The sequence below is a fragment of the Sapajus apella genome, unplaced genomic scaffold, assembly GCF_009761245.1.
Source record: "Sapajus apella isolate SASKATOON/1434 unplaced genomic scaffold, GSC_monkey_1.0 scaffold22, whole genome shotgun sequence".
In the NCBI taxonomy this organism is placed as follows: domain Eukaryota; kingdom Metazoa; phylum Chordata; class Mammalia; order Primates; family Cebidae; genus Sapajus; species Sapajus apella.
In genome coordinates this window covers 5,370,706-5,392,896 of record NW_022436962.1, presented here as the reverse complement: position 1 = coordinate 5,392,896, position 22,191 = coordinate 5,370,706, and the positions used below count along the sequence as shown (strand labels likewise).

The window sequence follows — 22,191 nt, the reverse complement described above, 5'->3', positions numbered from 1 at the left end:
GCATATATATCCCATGAGAGGATGAGCAACCTTTTTGATTACAGGTATCCCTTTACCTTGAACACTTGGAAAACAGCTTCATCCAGCATCTTCCAGTCAACTTTTCCACTGACCTTGCTACATCCCAGGAAGAATTCCTGCTGCTTCAAGTCCTGTAAGGCCAAGGTAGGAAAAACACTTGAGCTACACTGCAGACGGCTCAGTGAACAGGAAGTCCTGAAGGCCTTGGGAGTTGAGTTCTTTGGTTTGGAGGTACCCAGGGCCCAGATTTTCTTGGAGAAATCTAGCAGTATTATGTTCATTCCCACAGTGGCTCTCCCTGAAGCTTCTTACCCCTTTGATGATGTGCTGCGGAGGCATCCTCACCACCACCCGAAGGGTCACTTCCTCCTTGGGACCACAAGTACTGATGCCATCCATGGGCGACAGGTCTGTGGGGATTGGAAAGAACCAACTGGTTTTAGGAGTACCCGCAACCTTTCCTAAACTTTCCCATCATTACCCTTTCCAAATAACTCTGTTTGCCACAGAGAAGGAATGGGGGTCCCAAACTCAAAAGTAGTTAAGGTTGAAGGACCATTACGCTCGGTGTCTCAGAACACTGGCATCTGCTTGGTTTGGGCATTGTTGCCTCCCTGACCAGAGCAAGTGGAATCGCCTAACAGTGAAATAAACCCTTTTCTTCCCTTCACCCTTATAGTCTTCTCTCAAACAGGTACCTGTGTCTGTGAGACTGGGGCTGAAAGAATGGGTGAGTGTCAGGCCCAGGGAGCGGCGTGGGGAGGATAACACAGACGGTCCAGGGACCGGCCCTGGAGTGGAGCCTGCGGAGGGGCCTGGAGCTACCTTCAGCCGGTCATTCTCCGCTTTCAGCAGGTCCACTTCCAACTGTGGCAAGAACAGACAGAGTAGGGTGGCAGGCGAGACAGATGGCAAGCCTTGATCTTCCCTTTCCTGCAGCCATCCGCCCAGATACCGACCTGCATGTTGTGCATGGTCTCCCGAAGCTGATCCAGTTGGTGCGCAGAGTTGAGGGCCTCCAGGCGGATGTCTGTAAGCTTCATCTCCTTCTCCCACAGCTCAGAGCGCAGCTCTGATACCTCCTTCTTCTCTGGCTCCTCCTCCTCATTTGCATGGAATAGCCTAGTGTTGGGTGCTGGGTGAGCAGGGCCCCTGTAAGAAAGCAAGGGTCAAGCCAGGCTACGTGAAGAAGGACTAGAGTTACTAGAGAATACTGAGAGGCATGCTTGGTGGTCTTGGCTCCTCCTGCCCATGGATATTCAATCAGCATGAGAGGAAACGTCCATCTATTGGTCTCATATCCCCAGGGAGAGGTCAGTAGTAAGTACTGCTTGTGTAAGGTCTAATGGCCTCCCGTCAACTCTAGCCCACAGCTTACACTGGTACCAGGCTGGGTGGCAGGGAGCCAGAGTGCACTTACTCAGTGACATCAGTGCCCACGGAGGACGAGGTGGAGGACTTGATGGAGGGTGAAGCAGTCTCTGTAGAACCATGCTGTAGTTTGGGGGATGAGGGGGCTGAGGAGTCGGGTGTGGCAATCTCCTCTATATCGGAGTATGAGGAAGCTGACTTGGGCCCCTTTTTTATACTGAAGGCTTTGTTGAAGGAACTTCGAAGCTAGAAAAAAGCAGATCCAGGTAGAGGAATATCAGGACTCTACTCTGGGGATGGGGGAGGACTGGACTGGGACTTCTGAGACAGAGAGAGGTGGAGGCAGGGGATTTACTTTAATTAAGCCACGCTCTGTAATTCACTTGATTCACGGAATATGGACAGAAGAGTTGCCTAGAAATTAGGACTGTGGAGGCGGAGGTTGCAGTGAGCTGAGATCGCGCCACTGCACTCCAGCCTGGCAACAGAGTGAGACTCTCTGTCTCAAAAAAAGAAAGAAAGAAAGAAAGAAAATTAGGTCCGAGAGAAAGAACAGAATCTTCTAGCTTGCTGCTACTGTAGTCTATGGGAACTTCCTGGGTATTCTCTCGCTTTTAGGGCGAATTATGTCCCTGATGGGGACAGAGAGAAGGTCCCAGAGGTCATATGGTATACCACTCAGTGATCCAATCCCACCTTCTCCAGCAGAACGGTAACCACTCATTCTAGAACCTGCTCACTGTGGGCCTCAGACGCCACCCCATGGTGCCTCTGACTAGGGCTCATCAGCTCAGAATCTGTTCAGCTAGTCAGCTATCAACCAGAAACTGACAATATGATTCCGTGGAGAACATGGGAAGGCAGTGGGATCAAGCTTCTTTTAGTATTTCTTGTACCCAGCACATCAGAGAATGGTTAAAACAGCCAGACATAACCATTTTTTATGATTTCCTAGAAGAAGGACTATTTCCCAGCATTTCCTTAGCGTACTTGGGGCATTATAATCTGACCATAGCTTGTTTGATCTTGGTGTTGATGAGCTTGGGTGTTAGGGATGTGAGCTAGAGATGCAAATCAGGGTCCTATCCCCATCCACATGCATCCATACGGCATGCACACACCACACACACACACACACACACACACACACATACACACACACACGGACACAGATATGAAATGGCAGCAAGAGGCAGAGAGTAAAGGAGGGGTCGAAGGTTACAGGGGACAAAGGCAAACCAGATCTTTGGGACAGTGAGAAAAAAGAAGGAAAAATTTGAGGGTACACTTTCTAAGTGTCTCTCCTGGAACACAGGAAGGCTGTCAGGTGATGGATGGAGCTGGTGGGTGGTGCGTCTTGGGGTTTCCACCAGGCAAGACATAAAGGAGGACCAACTTGGCTGAGGTGGGGATATGAATAAGTGAATATGTGTGCAGCTGGCTGGCTCCAGGTGACTTCTTACCACTGAGCAGTCAGGGCTCAAAAGTACCATAAATCTCAGTTCTCTGTAGAGATGAAGAATTGAGCCTGAAAAGGCCAGAGAGTTGACTTGCTTGAAATTGCATAATTGGCATAAGACTTAAGACTAGAACTCAGACTTCATAATTTTCAATCAAGTTTTCTCCATGCCACTGCCTCACGGGATGGGTGTGTGTGTGTGTGTGTGTGTGTGTGTGTGTGTGTACGCATGCATAGAGAGATCCTATGACAAGCTGCCTGAAACATATGCCCCTAAGATCAATGAGATCCTGAGAATATGTGTAGTTCAGTATTCCCAAAGCCAGAACTGTTGGGAGATATTTGATGTTATGTGGCTAATGGTTCCATGATTAAATTAGTTTAGAATAGATTAAGCAAAATAAAACAAGATTATTTGCTGGGGGATATTTTAGAACTTTTTTCTGTGCAGATGTAGAAAATGCAGTACTTAGGCTGGGCGTGGTGGCTCATGCCTGTAATCCCAGCACTTTGGGAGGTGGAGGTGGGCGGATCACCCGAGGACAGGAGTTTGAGGCCATCCTGGCCAACATGGTGAAATCCTGTCGCTACTAAAAATACAAAAATTGCCAGACATGGTGGTACATGCCTGAAGTGCCAGCTACTCAGGAGGCTGAGGAGTAGCCTTGAACCAGGAGGCAGAGGTGGCAGTGAGCTGAGATCATGTTACTGCATTCCAGCCTGGGTGACAGAGTGAGACTCGGCCTCAAAAAAGGGATTTCCAACTTCCTGGAATCCCCTCCCACACCGTGGGAGCTCCCTCCCGGATAAAAAAATAAAAAAGAAAATAAAAAGAAAAGGAAAAAAGAAAAAATGCAGTACTTCTCAAATTTCTTTGACAACTGTATCACTTTTTTTTTTGGAGACACGATCTCTATCACCCAGGCTAGAGTGCCGTGATTTGATCTTGGCTCTCTTAACCTCCACCTCCCAGGCTCAAGCTATCCTCCCACCTTAGCCCCCAAGTAGCTGGGACTGCAGGCGAATATCACCACACACAGTGAATTGTTGTATTTTAATAGAGGTGGGGTTTCACCATGTTGCCCAGACCCATCTTGAACTCCTGAGGTCCACTGATCCGCCCACCTCAGCCTCCCAAAATCCTGGGATTACAGGCGTGAGCCACCACGCCCCGCCAATGATATCACTTTTTAAGGAGCATCTCAATGGACTGGCAATCAGCGGAACATACTTTGGGAAATGTTAATCTAAAAAATCAAAGTTAAGTAAGTAGCAGCCTCTTCATATGTGTGCCATATCGTAGTCAGTCAGTGCTCTAGCTAAGCTGGTCTTCTCCCTCTCCCACTGCTTCTCTTCTGCACAGTGTCTATGTAGAAGGCATCCAAACACATTCCTCTCTACCTGTCACAATTCCATCTCAGTTTAACTTTTACCTCCTTTGAGATGTCTTCCCTGCCTCTTAAATCACTGTCTCTTCATCTGCGAACTCCTTTAGCACGTACTGCCTGAATAAGCACTGTGGCACCGTTGGATTGCTATTAATTTTATATGTATGTATTTTTTGGTCTCCCCAGTAATACTGCAGCCTCCTTAATGATGAGATTATACATTCCATTTTTCATATCCTTCACAACAAACACCTAGCACAATGTTGGGGCAGGGTTAGAGTGGACCCCAGGTATCTGGATTGTAACAAATTCTGGATGCACTTTCTGTTTGTCTTACACTATAATCCCTGAAATGTCTTTGGGAACTCCATGGATGCTTAGATGGGTTTAGGCTTTGGGGTGACTTGAGTGTACCCTCCTGGTCTATATCCCTCACCTATCTCTGGTTCATCCTACTCTAGAGCTAAATCTTCAGGTTAGGCCCAGGCTGAACTGACCTGTGGAAACCGTGGTCAAGATAACTTTCATCCAGTGATGCTCTTCCATGTTGGGTCTCTAGGTTTTATGGAACCAGAAAGAAGGCGGCTCATTTTCTAGATGGGAGGAGTTCAATTTGATTGCTTTTTATAACAGGCCAATTTTGTAACAGGGGAAGATAGTAGGGAATAGATTTCAATTTTGTTTGACTTTCCCATTTGGCCCCCAACCAGACCACTCCTCTGTCCTCACATGGGGCAGCTGTGGATGGACCATGCAGTGGAGTGAGTTAGGAACTCTGGTGGTTGTTGCAGTTAGTGTTATGAGTGGCCATTCTTTTTTTTTTTTTTTTTTTTAGGGGAAGGGAGTTGCTCTGGAAATAGGGAAGGTATGGCAAAGGGAAAGAGAAAATAAGGGGATAGGAACTGGGTCTCTTACCTCATAGACCTGGAAAAAAATAGGGATTTGGAGTCAGCATTTTGAAGGGAAAAAAAAAAAAAAAGAATCAACACTTAATCACTCATTTCACACAGCTGGTACCTGTCTGCATTATACAAAGGTCTGGGTGCGAGTCTTACTGAACAGGGGACAGAGGAGCAGGACATCTCCACTTGGGGATGCTTTCTTACCACAATCAGCAAGAGGGGCTGAGAGTGTCTAGAACTGCCTGAAGAATTTCAGAAAGGGCATCCAAAGTCAGTTTAGGATTAAGGGGAAAAAACCACACACACAAAAATGACCTCTGGACCTGCCAAAGGTAATATAAAGAGTCCTTTGAACCAATCTGGAAAGCTCCACAAAACATCTCCAAAAATTAGAGAAATGACCTCCAGGAGTCTAGAGTGAACAGCTTTGTTCATAAAATCTTCTCTGCATAGTATAGAAGGGAATGGGGGGAGTGGGGGCACAGAACTGATGAGATGTTCCCTTCTGAGTATTTCCTCAGCATCCTTCTGTTGCCAAATACATCTGGCCTAACCAGTATGGAGAGCTCAAGGAAAGCAGATGCATATAAAGGTCAGAGGGGTGGCCTTGGGACAAGTAGGGAACGACTGAGGGAAGGAGAATTTGGGAGACCGTGCTCTGGGCAAACATCACACTAGGGCTCGGTGTTAGACGGGACTACGCCCTGGTTAATCCTGGAAGGACTCAATCCCTATGCTGAGGTGAAGGTGGTCCACGACGGTTCTGCCTAGTTTCCCACCCCCCAAACCTTTACCTACCCAACTCTTTTTTTTCTTCTTTTTCGCATCAGCATCCTTGCTGCTGCCAATGCTGGAATGGCTAGTGATGCTGTTGAGGCTTGAGATGCTATCTGAGGAGTTTTGTCTCTTGATCCGAAGTTCTAGGGCCAAGAAGAGGTGGGGAAAACAGAACAGATTTAGAGAGGATGTGGGACTTCCGGCAAGTCGAGTTGCAGAAGATAAGAGAGAACCAACTAACTCCTCAATCCACATCGTTCATTTTTTTGGATGATTCATTCAACAAACTTGTATTGAGTCCCAGTCATGTTTCAATACAGAAAAAATGCAAAGGTAAGAATTGAATAAGAAATGATTCCTCTTCTCGAGAACCAGAAGTGGCGTGGAGTCGTGAACTCAGCTTGAATCAGTCGAAGGGGTTAACTAAAGCCAGCCCTATACAGTCTTATAGAGATATCAGCCTACCATTTTTTTCATGATTTTTCCAGTAATACTTAGCTATCTGATGGCCCAAGACCAAGAACTAGCAATGTACTAGCCAAGTACATCACTGGCCATGCACCATGCTTTCCACCTGAAAGAGCTTCAGTTTTCTCAGCTGGTGGGTAGAAAATCTTTGCTTTCTGAGAAGGTTTGTGATGACACAAAAAATGATCTACTTTTCTACAACAGAGAAGGAAGAATTTAACAAAGGAGATGTTTGAGTACTGAAAGAACAGAAATTCTTCAGATGGGAATTTTGGAAAACATATTTAGGGCTGAAGAAAGGGTACATGCAAAGGCACTGTCCAGGGAACTGGCTTTGCTTTGGGAACTGTGGGTAGCCTGGAATGGAAGCAGCACAGGGCACCTGTGGGGTACAGAAAGAAGTGTGGGTGGAGACTAGGATCCGGCCAGATCAGGGATAGTCCTCAATGTCTTTTTCCCCTTTTCTTTTTTCTTTTTTTTTTTTTTTTGCAAGGGAATCTCACTCTGTTACCCAGGCTGGAGTGCAGTGGCATGATCTCAGCTCAGTGCAACCTCCACCTCCCAGGTTCACGCAATTCTCTGCCTCAGCCTCCCAAGTAGCTGGGATTACAGGCGTACACCACCACACCTGCCTAATTTTTTTGTATTTTTAGTAGAGACGGGGATTCATCATCTTGACCAGGCTGGTCTCAAACTCCTGACCTCAGGTGATCCACCTGCCTCGGCCTCCCAAAGTGCTGGGATACAGATGTGAGCCACCGTACCCGACTCCTATATAGTACTTTTAAGAGCAAATCATATGTTATAGAATCAAGCAATCTTCAAAATGTTAAGAAACCACTTGTGCATTTTGAATTTTGTACCATGTATATTTATTATCTATTTACAAATAAAATAAAATAAAGATAGGCATCATTGCCTAAGCATTGATTCTTTGAATGTTCTTAGAAATCCTGACCAAGTTGAGCCTGGATCAACATTAACTGAGGATAACATGAAAGCTCACAGCAAAAAGCACAATTCATCCATTCAGCAAATATGTGTTTGAAGAGCAGTTACATACAGAAAAACCCATATACCCTTCACCTAATTAAACACACACAGAATTTCTTGAACAATTTGAAAATAAGTTACAGAGAACACATCTTTTGCCACTAACGACTTCAGGATATACTTTTCTTCTTTTTTTTTCTTTTAGAGATGGATGTACTTTCTAAGAATAAGAATATTCTCCCACAGTACTATTATCACACCTAAGAAAATGAACAGTGGCTGGGTGCGGTGACTCACGCCTGTAATCCCAACACTTTGGGAGGCTGAGGTGGGCAGATCACCTGAGGCCAGAAGTTCAGACCACTCTGGCCAACATGGTGAGATCCTATCTCTACTAAAAATACAAAAACTAGCCAGGCATGGTGGGCACACACCGGTAGTCCCAGCTATTCAGCAGGCTGAGGCAGGAGAATCACATGAACCCAGGAGGTGGAGGTTACAGTGAGCCAAGATTGTACCACTGCACTCCAGCCTGTGCAACAGAGTGAGACTCTGTCTCAAAAATAATAATAATAATAAATAAATAAAATCAACAGTAATTCTTTTCATGTAATATCTAGTCTATATTCAAACTGGAATTTTTTTTTTTTTTTTTGACGCAGGGTCTCACTCTGTCATCCAGGCTGGAGTCAGTGGTTACCGTGGCTCACTGCAGCCTCCACCTCCTGGGCTTAAGCAGTCCTCCAGACTCCGCCTCAGGAGTAGCTAGGACTACAGGCTAATTTTTTAAGAATGAGGTCTCACTATGTTGCCCAGGCTGGTCTTGAACTCCTGGCCTAAAGTGAACCTCCCGTCTTGGCCACCAAAAGTGAACCTCCCGTCTTGGCCACCAAAAGTGCTGGGATTGTAGGCGTGGGCCACTGTGCCTGCCCTGGAGTAATTTCTGATCTTAACTGACATAATTGGATTATTCTGGGGGCAAGGGAAGAACTGGAAGAACTGGAGCTCGACCGGTTAGGAAATTATTGCAATATTCCAGGAGAAGAATGATAAAAACCTGAGCCAGGGTAGTGACAATACAGAAGAGGGATAGAATTGAGATCTATGTAGGAGTTAGAACTAACTGACTATACAGGGTGAAACAGCGAGAAATCAAAGATGATTCCCATATTAGTGGCTTGGGCAACCAGGCAAATGATAATACCTGAGAAGCATAAAATGTTGAAGGGAAAAGGTTGGCTTGTGTATTTGTAAGTGGGGTAAAGGGGAGGACATTAATTTTGGACGTGTTAAGTTAGAGATAACCCTATGAGGTCAACTGAGTGGAAACATCTAGAAGTTGGATGTAAGTACAAACATCCAAAAGTTGGCTCAAAGTAAAGGTCTGGAACTCAGGAGACTGATATGGATAGAAACACAGATTAAGAAGAGATTTTAAAACCACCTGAGCTGATAAATGAGCCCAGCAAGTCAGCAGGATACAAGATCAATGTGCAAAAAATCAATTGTATTTTTATGCACTAGTAATCAATAACTCAAAAGAGAAATTAAGAAAACAATTCTGTTTACAACAGCATAAAAACTAAGTTTAACAAAAGAAGTACAAGGTTCATATTCTGAAAACTGCAAAATATCACTGAAAGAAATGAAATAATAGGCTGGGCGCGGTGGCTCACTACTGTAATCCCAGCACTTTGGGAGGCCGAGGCGGGTGGATCACGAGGTCAAGAGATCGAGACCATCCTGGTCAACATGGTGAAACCCCGTCTCTACTAAAAATACAAAAAATCAGCTGGGCATGGTGGCGCGTGCCTGTAATCCCAGCTACTCAGGAGGCTGAGGCAGGAGAATTGCCTGAACCCATGAGGCGGAGGTTGTGGTGAGCCGAGATTGCGTCATTGCACTCCAGCCTGGGCAACAAGAGCGAAACTCCGTCTCAAAAAAAAAAAAAAAAAAAAAAAGAAAGAATATTTAGATAAAGGCATGCCTGTCCCATGGATTGGAAGACTTAACATTGTTAAGAGGCAATACTCTCTAAATTGATTCCTTGCAATCCCTAGCAAAATTCAGTCTGAGATTTACAAACACATCCTAAAATTCACATGGAAATGCAAAGGACCAAAAGAGTAGCCAAAACAATCTTGAAAAAGAACAAAGTTGGAGCACTCACACTTCCCAATTTCCAAACTTACTACAAAGCTACAGTAATCAACACAATGTGGTACTGGCGAAGGATAGACATATAGAAGAATGGACCAGAACTGAAAGTCCAGAAAGAAACCCATATATTTATGGTCAATTGATTTTCTAAAGAAAGCCAAGACAATTTAGTGGGGGAAAAAAATAGTCTTTTTAGTAAATGATGCTGGAACTAGATATCCTCATGTAAAAGAATGAAGTTGGACTGCCCTCCTCATACCACATATAAAAATTTGCTGAAAATGGAACAAAGACCTAAAACTAAGAAAAATTTTAGAAGGAATCCTAGGAGTAAGTCTTTGTGACCCTGGATTAGGTAATAATTTCTTAGATACAGCACCTAAAGCACAAGCAGCCAAAGGAAAAAAATAGATAAATTATACCTCATCAAAACAGAAAACTTTTGTTCTTCAAAGGATATTTTCAACAAAGTAAAACAGCAACCCATAAAGTAACAGAAACTGTTTTTCAAATCCTATGTCTCATAAGGGTCTAATATTCAGAATATATTTAAAAACTCTTAAAGCTCAACAACAAAGGACAGATAGCATGATTTTTCAAATGGGCCAAGGATTTGAATAGACATTTCTCCATAAAGACATACAAATAGCAAATAAGTACGTGAAAAGATGCTTGGTATTCTTACCCATAACAATGAAAATCAACACCACAATGAGATACCACTTCACACCCACTAAGATGGCTATTAAAAAAAAAAGGTCAGTAAGTGTTAGCAAGAATGTGGAGATATTGGGCCAGGCGTGGTGGCTCACGCCTGTAATCCCAGCACTTTGGGAGGCCAAGGTGGGCGGATCATTGGAGGTCAGGAGTTCGAGACCAGCCTGGCCAACTTGGTGAAACCCTGTCTCTATTAAAAAAAAAAAAAAAAATTAGCCAGGTGTGGTGTCAAGCACCTGTAATCCCAGCTTCTCACGAGGCTGAGGCAGGAGAATCACTTGAACCTGGGAGGCGGAGGTTGCAGTGCACCGAGATTGCACCATTGCACTCCAGCCTGGGCAACAGAGCAAGACTCTGTCTCAAGACAAACAAACCAAACCAAAGAACGTGGAGATACTGGCACCCTCATATGCTGCTGATAGGAATGTAAAATGGTGCAGCTGCTGTGACAAACAGCTTTCCACTTCCTCAAGAAGTCACACAGAGTTACCATATGACCCAGCAATTCCACTTCTAGGTGTATACCCTAGCGAAATAAAAATGTACGTCCACACACAAACTGGTACATGAATGTTCATGGCAGCCTTATTCATAAAAGGCAAAAAGTGAAAACAACTCTACGCCTACCTAGCTGATGAATGGCTAAACAACCTGTGGTATTTCCACACAATGGAATATTATTCAGCCATAAAAAGGAATGATGTGTGGATACATGACAGAACATGGATGAGTCTTGAAAATATTTTGCTAAGTGAAAGAAGCTAATCAGAAAATACCACATATTCTATGAGTCTGTCTATAGTAAATGTCCAGAATAGGCAAATCCATAGAGACAGAAAATAGATCAGTGATTCCCAGGGAATGGGAGGAGGGGGGAGTGGGAAGAGGGGGGAAAGGGAGAGGGAGGATGGGAGGAGGGGAGATTGGGAGGACAGGGGATGGGAAGAGGGGGAATGAGCAGTATCTGTTTCCTGGTTATTTATTTATTATGGAGGTGATGAAAATGTTCTGGAATTATGTAATGGTGATGGTTGCACAGCTTGTTAATATGCCAAAAACCACAGAATTATATACTTTAAAAAGATGAATTTTATGGCACATGAATTATATCTCATTTAAAAAAATTATAGACAGTACAGGATAGATATGAATGCTGAACACTACAGGATAGATGTGGGAAAGCGTGTACAGTCATAAAAGCAAAGCCTGTGGGTGGAGCCTTGGGAAATACCAGGGCTTAAGGAGGTTCCATGAAGGAGTCAGAGCAGGAGGAAGAGACCAAGACAGCAGTGATGACTCAAAAGCTAGGGGGAAGAAGTTAACGAAGAAAGGAGACATTAAATAGAGCCAAATCCTGGGCTTGGAGGCTCATGCCTATAATCCCAGCACTTTGAAAAGCCAAGGCAGGGGCATTGCTTGGGGCCAGGAGTTCAAGACCAACCTCGGCAACACAGCGACATCTTGTCTCTAAAAATGATTTTAAAAATTAGCTGGGCATGGTGGCATGTGCCTGTAGTCCTAGCCACTCAGAAGACAGGTGGAAGGACCGCTTGAGCCTAGGAGTTCAAGATTATAATGAGTGAGATCCTGTCGCTAAAACAACGACAAAATCAAAGGACAATAGGGCCAAATCTTAGAAGTCTTGGGGGATCAGGTTAGGTGTTATCTCAATTTTAGAGATGTCGAGTAAAATAAGTACTAGGCCAGGTGTGGTAGCTCACGCCTGTAATCCCAGAACTTTGGGAGGTTGAGGCAGGTGTATCTCTTGAGGCCAGGAGTTCAAGACCAGCCTGGCAAACATGGTGAAACTCTATCTCTACTAAAAATACAAAAATTAGCTGGGCATGATGGCACATGCCTGTAATCCCAGTTACTCGGGAGGCTGAGGCAGGAGAGAATCACTTGAACCTGGAGGCAGAGGTTGCGGTGAGCCAAAATCGTGTCACTACTGCACCCCAGCCTAAGCAACAGAGTAAGGCTCTATCTCAAAACAACAACAACAACAAACAAAAACTAAACTAAAAATCGTAAGTTGGATTTCGGAAAAATGGGAGTCACTGGTGACTTTAGTGAAAGTGCTTTTGATAGAATGACGGTGACAGAAGCGTAGTTATAGTGGGGTTCGGTGTGAAAGGGAGGTGGAAATGTAGGATGGGCTAGAGGAAGGAAAGAGATAAGATTATAGTTAGAACATAGATTCATACTTCTTTCCTCTTTAAAATATGAGAGCCTGTGGCAGGTTTATAAGAGAGGTGGAAAAGGGCGGGTGTGTGGGGGAGGTGGGTTGTATAGTTGCTAAAGAAGGCATCCCAAAACATTAGGTAAGTGGTCACTCTTGGCCAGAAGGGATAGATCCTTCCAACAAACTGGAGACAAATAAATAAGTATTGGATGAATATAAAGGCATGGAGTGGGGAAGAGGCAATGGAGGCCTCCCTTGAAAATGATCCTTTTCTTAACTAAGGAGGGGGCCAAGGCTATGTTCAGAGTGAGGCAAGTCAGTGGTGGAACGAGGAGCTTGAAAAAAGTAATGAAAGCTGGGAATCACTGACAGTGAAATAAAAAAGGAAACTGACTGTGGACAAGTAAGAGGACTGCCAAGGTATCTTGAAGGCCCGACTGGAATTAGAGATCACAGATTTTTGTGGCATCAGGCTGCCATCCATCTTGACTTCTGTAGCAAAGCTTGACTCGTCACTAAACATCCAGGCTAACTTGCCACTTCAGCACCATGTCACCTATGTGAACTTTGGTTGTTTCATTTGAAGAGTTGATTGAATCTCCCTTGAAGAACTGAAGTGAGGATCAAATAAGATTGCGTGTGTGTGTCTATGCATGTGTGTGTGGACACACAACACATATGCATAAAAATGGAAAGGGCTATTTTAACGATTGTCTTTGATGGCTCTTTGGCCCTGACCTAAAGGTTAAGGAGAAGGCCATGGGGCCTACAGGTCTCTACTTGCCTTCATGCCCTGGGAAGCTGGGGTCATGCCCCTGGTACTACTCACTGACCAGCCCAGACATCACACTAATGGGTATCTAAAGGCCCTCACCTTCTAGAGATTTGATATAGGATCTGGAATATTATGGGCCCAGATAAAAATCTGTAATAATCTTCCTTTCCTGCCATCCCTGTTCCCTCTCAATCTGTGGCTGGATGTCCTACCTTTGGGTGTGGTTTCTGAGGCATTAAGGGCTCCCTGGATGACTGCCTGGGCCTCAGAGTTCTTTTTCTTCAGAAAGTCTATGGTTTCTCGCAAATCCAGCAGCTCAGTGTCCTAAGAGAGAAATGAAAACAGCGTCGGCCAGGCGCAGTGGCTCACACTTATAATCCCAGCACTTTGGGAGGCTGAGGCAGGTGAATCATCTGAGGTCAGGAGTTTAAGACCAGCCTGGCCAACATGGTGAAACCATGTCTCTACTAAAAACACAAAAAGTAGCTGGGCGTGGTGGTGGACACCTGTAATCCCAGCTACTTGGGAGGCTGAGGCAGGAGAATCGCTGGAACCCACGATGTGGAGGTTGCAGTGAGCCGAGATTGTGCCATTGCACGTACTCCAGCCTGGGCAACAAGAATAAAACTCCGTCTCAAAAAAAAAAAAGAAAAAAAAAAAGAAAATAGTGTCATTAGTTGGGTTTAGCAGGAGCCCTTATGATGTGCTAGGCAATGGGCGAGGCATCGGAATTCTACAAAACTTCATAGAGAAGGGCTGGAAATTGGGATGAGGAATATGCTCCCTCTGTATTGGGGGGCAGATTGAGAATCCACGGTGACAGTGAGGGAGGGGGAAACTGGCACTCCTGAGCAAGAGGAGGAGGTCAGCCTGGACCTCTCTATCCAGGAGAACCCCCTTCACCGCGCCCATTCCTCCCTCCCCTTCCCAGGCCTCTCACCTTCTCCTCGGCCGTCTCGGCCAGGTGTCGCAGGCGGGATGTCATATTTACCAGGCTCTGCTCGAAAGCGGCCACTAGATTAGCCTGAAACAAACACATAAAGGGACTGCTGAGGTGCACGAGGCTGGGGGAAAGGCAATGACCAACAATGGGGAATAGTTTTAACTGATTTCCTGTATCTCAGAGCAGACCAATGCCAGAAAACCACTTGGTGGTTTAAAAATATCGATTTCCCTAAGCAGACAAAGGGGAAATTAAAGAAATTTTCTGGTGGGAACCAGCTTTGCGAATAATGAAGCCAGGGTGAGGGCAGGACACGTGTTTGGAGGCTCTTGGAGACTTGAGATCTAAAACCCATCATCTACAGAGGTAGGACTAGCCCCCTGTGATAGATGGTGTGGCCAACTTGGTAGGAGAGCCATAGCCTCTGGGGTTGTTCCTATTATTTTGGTTTAACTCCTGCATTGTGGAGTGGGCCGGCCCCCTTGAGGCCAAATAATCTCCCAGCAGAAACTATTCCGTGCATCTCTTCCTCTTCTGCTACTCCACTGCTTCACCCTTTCTTGCTTTGCAGCTGCTCCTTGTTCCTGGATTCTCCAGGTTTACTGGGCTGGAAGGAAACCACAGGGACATTCCACAGTTTGGCCACTAGGTGTCAGGTCTGTTTCATGAGGCGTGAAGGACACCAAAGGGCTCTCAGGGTAACAGGCAGGCTAGTTCAGAAAGGCGCTGAGCGAGGAGCGAAGGCCCCTTGGTTTGGCATAGTTTGACCTCTAGCTGGCCAACTGGCTGCAAGATGCATAGGGAAGGTGAAGGGGATGAGGCCTGGGGCCAGAAAGGGGAGCACCTGGGGATGCAGAAATAGCCATCGTGAGACTATCTGAGCAAGCTGGTGACCCTAGCACGAAGGGAACATGCTCCGGGCAGCTTCTTCACGCAGAGCTCTAGGAAATCTACGGCACTCTCGTGGCTCTTGCTGGCTTACACTTCTCCCTCCCTGTTGGGTCAACTCCACTTTTCATCTACTGTCCCACATGGCTGGAGCCTACTTCATAGGACCAGGGCTGGAGGCAATCCCTTTCGTCCCATTAGAGCCTCCTCCTGCACTTCTATGATAAATCTGGCAGGGCCTGGGCTCTGAGGACATTAGACCATGTCATGACCTGAGCAGTTTCCTTCCACCTGCTGTGCCGGGAACATCTGTCTTCTGACCTCAGGTCTTCTCTGGTTTGCTTCTCCACATCCCTGCATGTCTGCTTGTCGACTGCTTATAGTTCCTGGAAGACTACTCATGAGAGGCCCCGAGAACCCTTATATGCTCTTCTGTATTGGCCTTTCCCCATCCAGGGCACCCCTTTTGTACTGGCTGGGCTTCCTCCCCCCTTTCCTCTGCACTTCCTCTCCCTACATTGACCCTTCCCCTAATCCCAACCTCAGACCAGGGTACCTGTGAGACCTCAGGGGTAAGCAGTGGTGTTGCAGAAAAGCTGGCATGTGAGAGGGGTAAAGAGGTCTGGGCCCCTCTGTCTAGGGTGTGCCCTCAGCTTCAGTTGCTAGGAAGTTCCACGGAACATGACAAAAGTTTGGTTTGGAGTCAGGGAATCCTGAAGAGAGCTGTGGACCCTTCCTAGAGTCCCAGCATCCTATCTCCTGCTTGAGGGCAGGGTTCTGGCCCCCCGCAAAAATCTGCCTTTAAGATGCAGAACCCACCGTGTCTGGGTGTTTAGTTTGTTCTCTCTTAGCCAAATGGAACTTCCTGTTGTAAGAAAAATCGCCCTCTAAATTCAATTTCTTGGCTCCAGCCCAGCCTTGACAGCATGGTGGCTGACAGATTGCAGTGTAAATGAATCAGACATAATAATGTTCTCTGCCTCCCTGGCGCCTCTCGCCCCCCCACCCCAGCATCTCCCAGACATGAATTTCCTGGGGTGTGCAGGACGTGACCCAGGCCATTTGCTTTGGTGGGTGTGGCACAAGGGAGAGAAAAGATGGTTCTTGTTTATGTTACAATTCTTACGGGTCCCCCAAGAGTGGGAAAAAGTGCTTAACATGAGCTTCAAACAAACTGGTACAACTTAAGAATTGAGGGTTTGGGAAAAGAGAATCAAGAGAATAACTAGTGTGGTGAGGGAACTGCTGCTGAAGTATGTTGGAAACATTCAGAATCTTGGTGGAGATTCTTCTACCTAATTCTAAGGGATAGACCCCAGGCCTGACAGCTGGGTTCCCCAGAGAGGAAGGGCAGAGAGAAAACCAGAAACTACTGCGGAAATTGCAGACATGGTTACTTTTGTGCAAACACTTGGAAAGCTCCTGCAGATCCGGCTCAGCTGCTGTTTACAGCTTTGGGGGAAAATGGCTCTTATGTTCTCTGTTTGCAACTCAGTCACAGGGGAGAAACTCCCAGAGCCTGGTTAGAGGAGAGGTGGCCTCATTTCTCCCCATGCCACAGAGTAGAAAAACTAAGGCCTAAAGGAAGACCCTCATTCTAAGTAGATGTCCTGAGGGCAGAAATAAATAATTCTAGCCCTCAACCTAGATCTCAGATTGTTTCTGCTATCTGCCCAAGGAGACTACTCAGAAAAGGCAGTTGGGAATGAAGGAGTCAGACCAGAACGGGAGTTAGGTTTCTCAGTAGTGTCGTGGTCACCAGACAGAATTCTAATGACCAATTTTGTGTCTGCACAGTTGTGTGGCATGAACAAAGACATGAACACACCCCAGGGCAGTGGAAAGGCTCTAAGAGCCCTATAATTATAATCCATAACTGCGTTTGTCCATAGCCAATGGCAAGGTTGTTTCTGCCTCCGTGCAGAACCACGGATAATCAATCTTCTTCTGTTTCTCTAGGGAGCTCAGACCATCAGACATGAACTCATCCAGACCTATTAATTAGAGTGGAAGCAAAATGGTTCTTCATAAAAGTTGAGGCTCAGAGAAGGGGAAGAACAATCCCCTAATCTATCGTAGAGCTGTGAAGAAGACCCATGCCCTTGAAGTCTCAGTCCAGGGGATACCTCACCAGGCAATTTTCCTCCCTTGGCTGAACTTGTCTAACTACTGTCAAAACCACTGCCTAGATCTTTCCCTACTTCATGGCACTCACATTAGCAGAAAGCTGCGACGTCAAGGTGGCCACTTTTTCCTGGGATGATTCCAGTTCCCTACGAAGCTTCCGGATTTGCTGTAAAAGGAAGAGAAATACAAGCTACTGGCTGCAGAAGCTGTGTAAGATTTGGAAGGAAAATGGGTGCAGTGATGTTCACAAGCAGAGCCAAAGCTTTGCACCCTACCTCAGATTGCATCCTCTCCTCAGCCTGAAGAAGGGAGCACAGAAGGAGAGAAAGAGAAAGGAAGTAGTTACTACGGAGGTGAAGAAGTCAGGTCCCAGTGGCAGGGTAGAGAATGTGAAGAAGCATGACTCAGAGGCGCAGAGGCTGAAACTCTTGTTTCCTGGCCCTGGCTCCTCACAGGCCTCAGCTCAGATCTATACTAGGGTTTCAATAAAAGATTTCTTTGGAGCTCATCTCCAGCAACTTTGTCATTGACAAAAAGGCTAGGAAACGAGACTTTGGTTGGTTTGAGAACTAGTGGTTATTGCCAGGAACTTGGAGTAAAGAATTAGGGGCAAAACAAATCTATGAACCAAGAAATGCTGGCTGGGCATGGTGGCTCATGCCTGAGATCCCAGCACTTTGGGAGGCTGAGGTGGGTGGATCACCTGAGGTCAGGAGTTCTAGACCAGCTGGGCCAACACGGTGAAACCCCATCTGTACTAAAAATGCAAAAAAAAATTAGCCAGGCTTGGTGGCAGGTGCCTGTAATCCCAGCTACTCGGGAGGCTGAGGCAGGAGAATTGCTTGAACCTGGGAGGTGGAGGTTGTAGTGAGCCAAGATCGCGCCACTGCACTCCAGCTTGGGGGACAAGTGTGAGACTTTGTCTCAAAAAAAAAAATGCCCAATAGCCAAATGCTGTGGCTGATGTCCCACAATGAACACTTGATCTCCTCTAGGTTTCTGGAGTCCAGGTCCTAGAAACCTATTCATCTTACCTTGCCATAAATGCTTCCCACCTACTGTGGCACAGAAAGGGCTCGTTAACATGGGGATTCTCCATTTTTCAAAGGAGGGGAACAAAAATCATCAGAGTTGCTCAGAAGCTAGTGGTGGGGCCAGAAAGACCACTGAGGACCCGAGGCACCCAAGTGAGTGCTACAAGCTCTAGGTGCCTCCCCGACTCCCACCCCAATGGGTACAGTGAAGAGATAGCAGTGCCCCCATCTCTTGCCCAGTTACCCAACTCCAAGGAGGGTCTAGGGAGCATGGGATGGTAGAGGAGAGGGAATGAGAGGGGAAGAGAAGTTCATGCTCTTACTGAGGAGTAGGTGGAGGAGGCACTGGAGGCCAGGGACAGCACTGAGCCGTGAACTGAAAGAGAAGGAGAGCACAAAGAGTTACCCGCGGGTTCCAGGGACAGGGGCTTTTGGGAAGAGCCCTAAGGCAGGAGTTTGGATTCTGATTCTGGAGGGCATCTGGAGCAAACAGAAAGAACAGAGTAGGGAACCCAACTGGTATCACAACAGCTCAAAGCAAGGTCTTGAGTCAAGCTAGCCTCCTCTTTCAGCCTACATTCTCCGGCAGCCTGGGTATGGCAGTCCCTTGCTCAGCCTGCTCCGAGGGACACAGGGTTTCAGAGAAGGGAAAGGAGACTTTCATGGATAGTCGTCATCTTATCTTCCCAGCCAGGAAAGCACTTTAGCCGCAGGAGAGGGGAGTTTCTCAGAACAAATACTGCAATTCTGCCTGTGCCTCCTCCTCTCAGCACTGGGGGATGTGCTTAAGATCTTGGGGATCACTCAGCCGAAAATGATATTTAAGTGAGGAATACTCATTCTGATTATTCAGTAGAACTTATGGTTAAAGCCTGTCTGCAGCGAATGCCTCCTGGAATGACCATCCTGAAAGTCATAATGGGAGATCTAACCTAGCCTGATCTTCTAGCTCTGATCAATACCAACACCCAGATCACCACCAACAATCAGATGGCCCTCCCTAATGCTCATCTTTGGAACAGTTTTGAAAGAGGAATGAGATGCCTAATTATTGTAAGGATTTACTAAGAGCTACTATTATTTCCTGTTTTCTTTTCATATATTCTGAGAGACTGTGGGGAGGAAAGACTATGGCTAGAATGGGGAGGAGAGAAGCTGTGGTTTTCAGAGCATCCTGAGGGGTGCCCTTTAACCCTTCCATGCTCAGTTTCCCTCCCCCAGCCCCAATGATGGATGCTCCATCCCAAAACCCCAGTGCTAGATGTACCACCCAAGGTTTCTGGGCCCCCAGACCCTTCAAAGGGATGGGGAGAAAAAACTGAAATGGCCCAACTTGATGTTCTGTGCATCATATGTGTGTGTGGTGGTGGGAGTGGTGGGAGTGGAGGTGGCGGGTGAGGGGACCCAGCAGAGCTGGAATGAGCGTGAACCGCGCTGGCATGAAGTCTCACCATCGTCCGTGGGGTCTCGGAAGGATCCTGACCGAATCATTCCCTTGGGTCTCTCGGCCAGGGACAGGGTGCTCCCCATTTGGGAGCCGCTGTACAGCTCGAAGGCCGCCTCGTGGGTGGGGATGCTGTTGGAGCGGGTGATTCTTGGCGTGGTGGCCGCAGTGGGACTCACTGGAAGGACAGAGGGAAGGGGGACAGGAGAGGGAGGGGGAGGGCAGGAAAAGAGGCAGGGTCATCAGCTCTCCGGGCCCTTGGGGGATGGAGCACCGGGAGCATGAGAGGCAAATGGGGAGAGGGCAGGAGAGGAAGGGACAGGTGCGGTGGTGGGAGTGTGCAAGCAGCTGGTGGTTAGGAGCGGGGTCCCTCCTGGGGAGATCAAGCCTTAATGGAGAAGGACCCTGCTGTCTGGAATAAAGACCTTCCCTCAACCTTGCCTGCCTCAGAGTTGTTGGTTTTGAAGGTTAGGCTGGGGGCCTGGCAGCTTTTTCGAAACCTTCACATCACTAGGATGTGCCGATGAAAATGAGATGCTGCGGTTCTCTAAAACACAACTTCCAGCTCAGGAGGACTGAAAATTCAAACCAAGATCCAGATCTGAATGATGAAAAAGAACCAGCTAGAGAAGGGGGCTGGGCTACAGGATCCAGTGGCCTTGGCCTTGTGGAAGGGCATGAGAGTCTCCACACAAAGCAGTGTCACTCTAAGTTACTGGGCTGGCTCTAAAGCATCAAGAAATATGGTCCTCTTTGCCTAGCATAGCCCTGGCTTGAAGGTCAGATGGACAGGGCAGGTGAACGTGTCAGGTAAGGCTTGTGGAATGTGCTTTGAAGCTGGTCTCAGCTGAATCCTGTTACCCTGCAGACGCCTTCCCCCTTTGCCCCTTGCTGGGATTACAGCCTTTCAGGGTTTCACACCCACAAGGAGCTCCCCTGTCTATTCTGCCTCTACACAGGCAGGTGGATGTCTCATCTGTCCACAAAGACCTGTGCAGAAGATGGCACACCTCTCTGTTGACCTTTTCAAATTCCTCAGGTAATGATTGCTTAACCCAGTCCCTCATTCTGCAGCATAAATGCAATTCTTGTTTGGTCTTCAATGGAGATGGAGAACAAGCTGGCCCCATCGTCCATGTAGTAGCCCTTCAGAGGCCAGATGATCCTTTCTGAAGAATGGTTCTTTTACCTAGGCCAAGTGATCCCAATTCCTAGTCTTTCCTCAAATTCCCCACAGTCATTGCATGGGTGTGTTACAGGTCCTTGTCTTTTATTAACTGATTTCTTTTACTCAGCTGAAAGAAGAGATGGATTTAAAGAGATGCAGCAAGCAGATAACAGGCCTATCCCACGTACTGTTCCTGAAAGGGTTCCGGGTAGGCCAGTCCTGGTGTACCGCTTCCCAGAACCGGGGCTGATGTACTTCCATGCTAGGCCAGACCCTCTACCTGATGCCTTCTCTCCTCCCAGTCTCCAAGTCACTTCCTTATTCCCTAGCTCTCCTTTGTGCTTAGGATTTGGGAAGGGTGTGGCCAGGACACATCTTAGTCAGCCTGCCTTCAGGGTTAGGATGGCGTGGGCTCAGCCAGAGCAGTTGAGGAATCGGGTCTTGGCGGCGTTTGGAGGCAGATCTCATCCTTGGCAATCAACAACCTTTCCCTCCTTCCTCCCCATCAGCCTGACATTTCAGTCTTGCCCTTTCATTAGTTGGCCCTAGTAGCACCAGGTGTGGTGGCTCCTTCCTGGCAGCTCAGTGTGCCTGCTCCTGCACTGGTTTGATCTCTGGGCGTCAGGTTACGGCTTTCCCATGCCACCATTCAGACTCTGTGATGCTAAAAGGACCCTATGACTTGTGCCCAGGGGCAACTTTTCAGTTTAGGATCTTGAGATACTCTACCTTCACTCTTACTTACTGGGCGGATAAACTGAGGCACCATGAAGCAACCCAATAGAGCATGAATCAAATAGGAGATGAAACCCAAAGCCCACCTGTCTTGCCTCACCCTGCAAGGTGACCCTGCTTCACTCCATGCCACAGCGAGTGACTGAAAACACTAACCTATGTTGGTAAGTTGGCCCTTTGCACTCAAAGACATGGGGAGTGCAGGGGGAGAAGGCAGCTCTGACTGGTCATCGGATTCAGGCAGCCCACCAATGGTATGGGAATGTCGCCTCTCCTTGGTCTCCTCCTGGGACTGAAGCTGGTACCTGTAGGAGGCAGCAGAAGAACTCAGTCTGGGATTAGCAAGTGCAGTCAAAGGTTTAGTTGGTGTGGAGGGTGTCTGAGCTAGGCTGGAGCCAGGAGATTCTGAAAGCAGGACAAAGAAAAGAGGGAGTGGTCAGGGCTCCCCAAGGAGAGAGGAAGAGATTGGGACTCAGCATCCTCCCCAGACCATCCAGAGGGTGTGGAGGGACTAGCAGGTATTCTCATGAGGGTTCCTGAAGTGGGGGCAGAAATGATGGAGAAGGTATGAGAACTTCTCCCCTGAAGTTCAGGACAGAGACTTATGCTTCCACGTGTGGGCTTTCAAATTGCAAGGGT

General features: G+C 47.0%; 1 protein-coding gene across 9 annotated transcripts in view; it reads right to left on the bottom strand.

Moving 5' to 3' along the window:
* NAV1 (neuron navigator 1) overlaps window positions 1–22,191 on the bottom strand; it is a 274,917-nt gene that overhangs the window by 15,948 nt on the left and 236,778 nt on the right. For 2 of the 9 annotated variants that reach the window (XM_032288714.1, XM_032288721.1), the window contains 14 exons: window positions 21,709–21,857; window positions 19,657–19,827; window positions 18,529–18,581; window positions 17,447–17,470; window positions 17,260–17,337; window positions 14,154–14,237; window positions 13,426–13,537; window positions 5,940–6,061; window positions 5,155–5,163; window positions 1,442–1,638; window positions 981–1,173; window positions 720–888; window positions 334–431; window positions 57–152 (listed from right to left, as the gene is read on the bottom strand). In XM_032288714.1, coding sequence (XP_032144605.1) covers window positions 57–152; window positions 334–431; window positions 720–888; window positions 981–1,173; window positions 1,442–1,638; window positions 5,155–5,163; window positions 5,940–6,061; window positions 13,426–13,537; window positions 14,154–14,237; window positions 17,260–17,337; window positions 17,447–17,470; window positions 18,529–18,581; window positions 19,657–19,827; window positions 21,709–21,857 — 1,555 coding nt within the window. The remainder of the gene's footprint in view (window positions 1–56; window positions 153–333; window positions 432–719; window positions 889–980; window positions 1,174–1,441; window positions 1,639–5,154; window positions 5,164–5,939; window positions 6,062–13,425; window positions 13,538–14,153; window positions 14,238–17,259; window positions 17,338–17,446; window positions 17,471–18,528; window positions 18,582–19,656; window positions 19,828–21,708; window positions 21,858–22,191) is intronic. The other 7 variants (XM_032288715.1, XM_032288722.1, XM_032288716.1 and 4 more) reach the window with 6 other exon arrangements.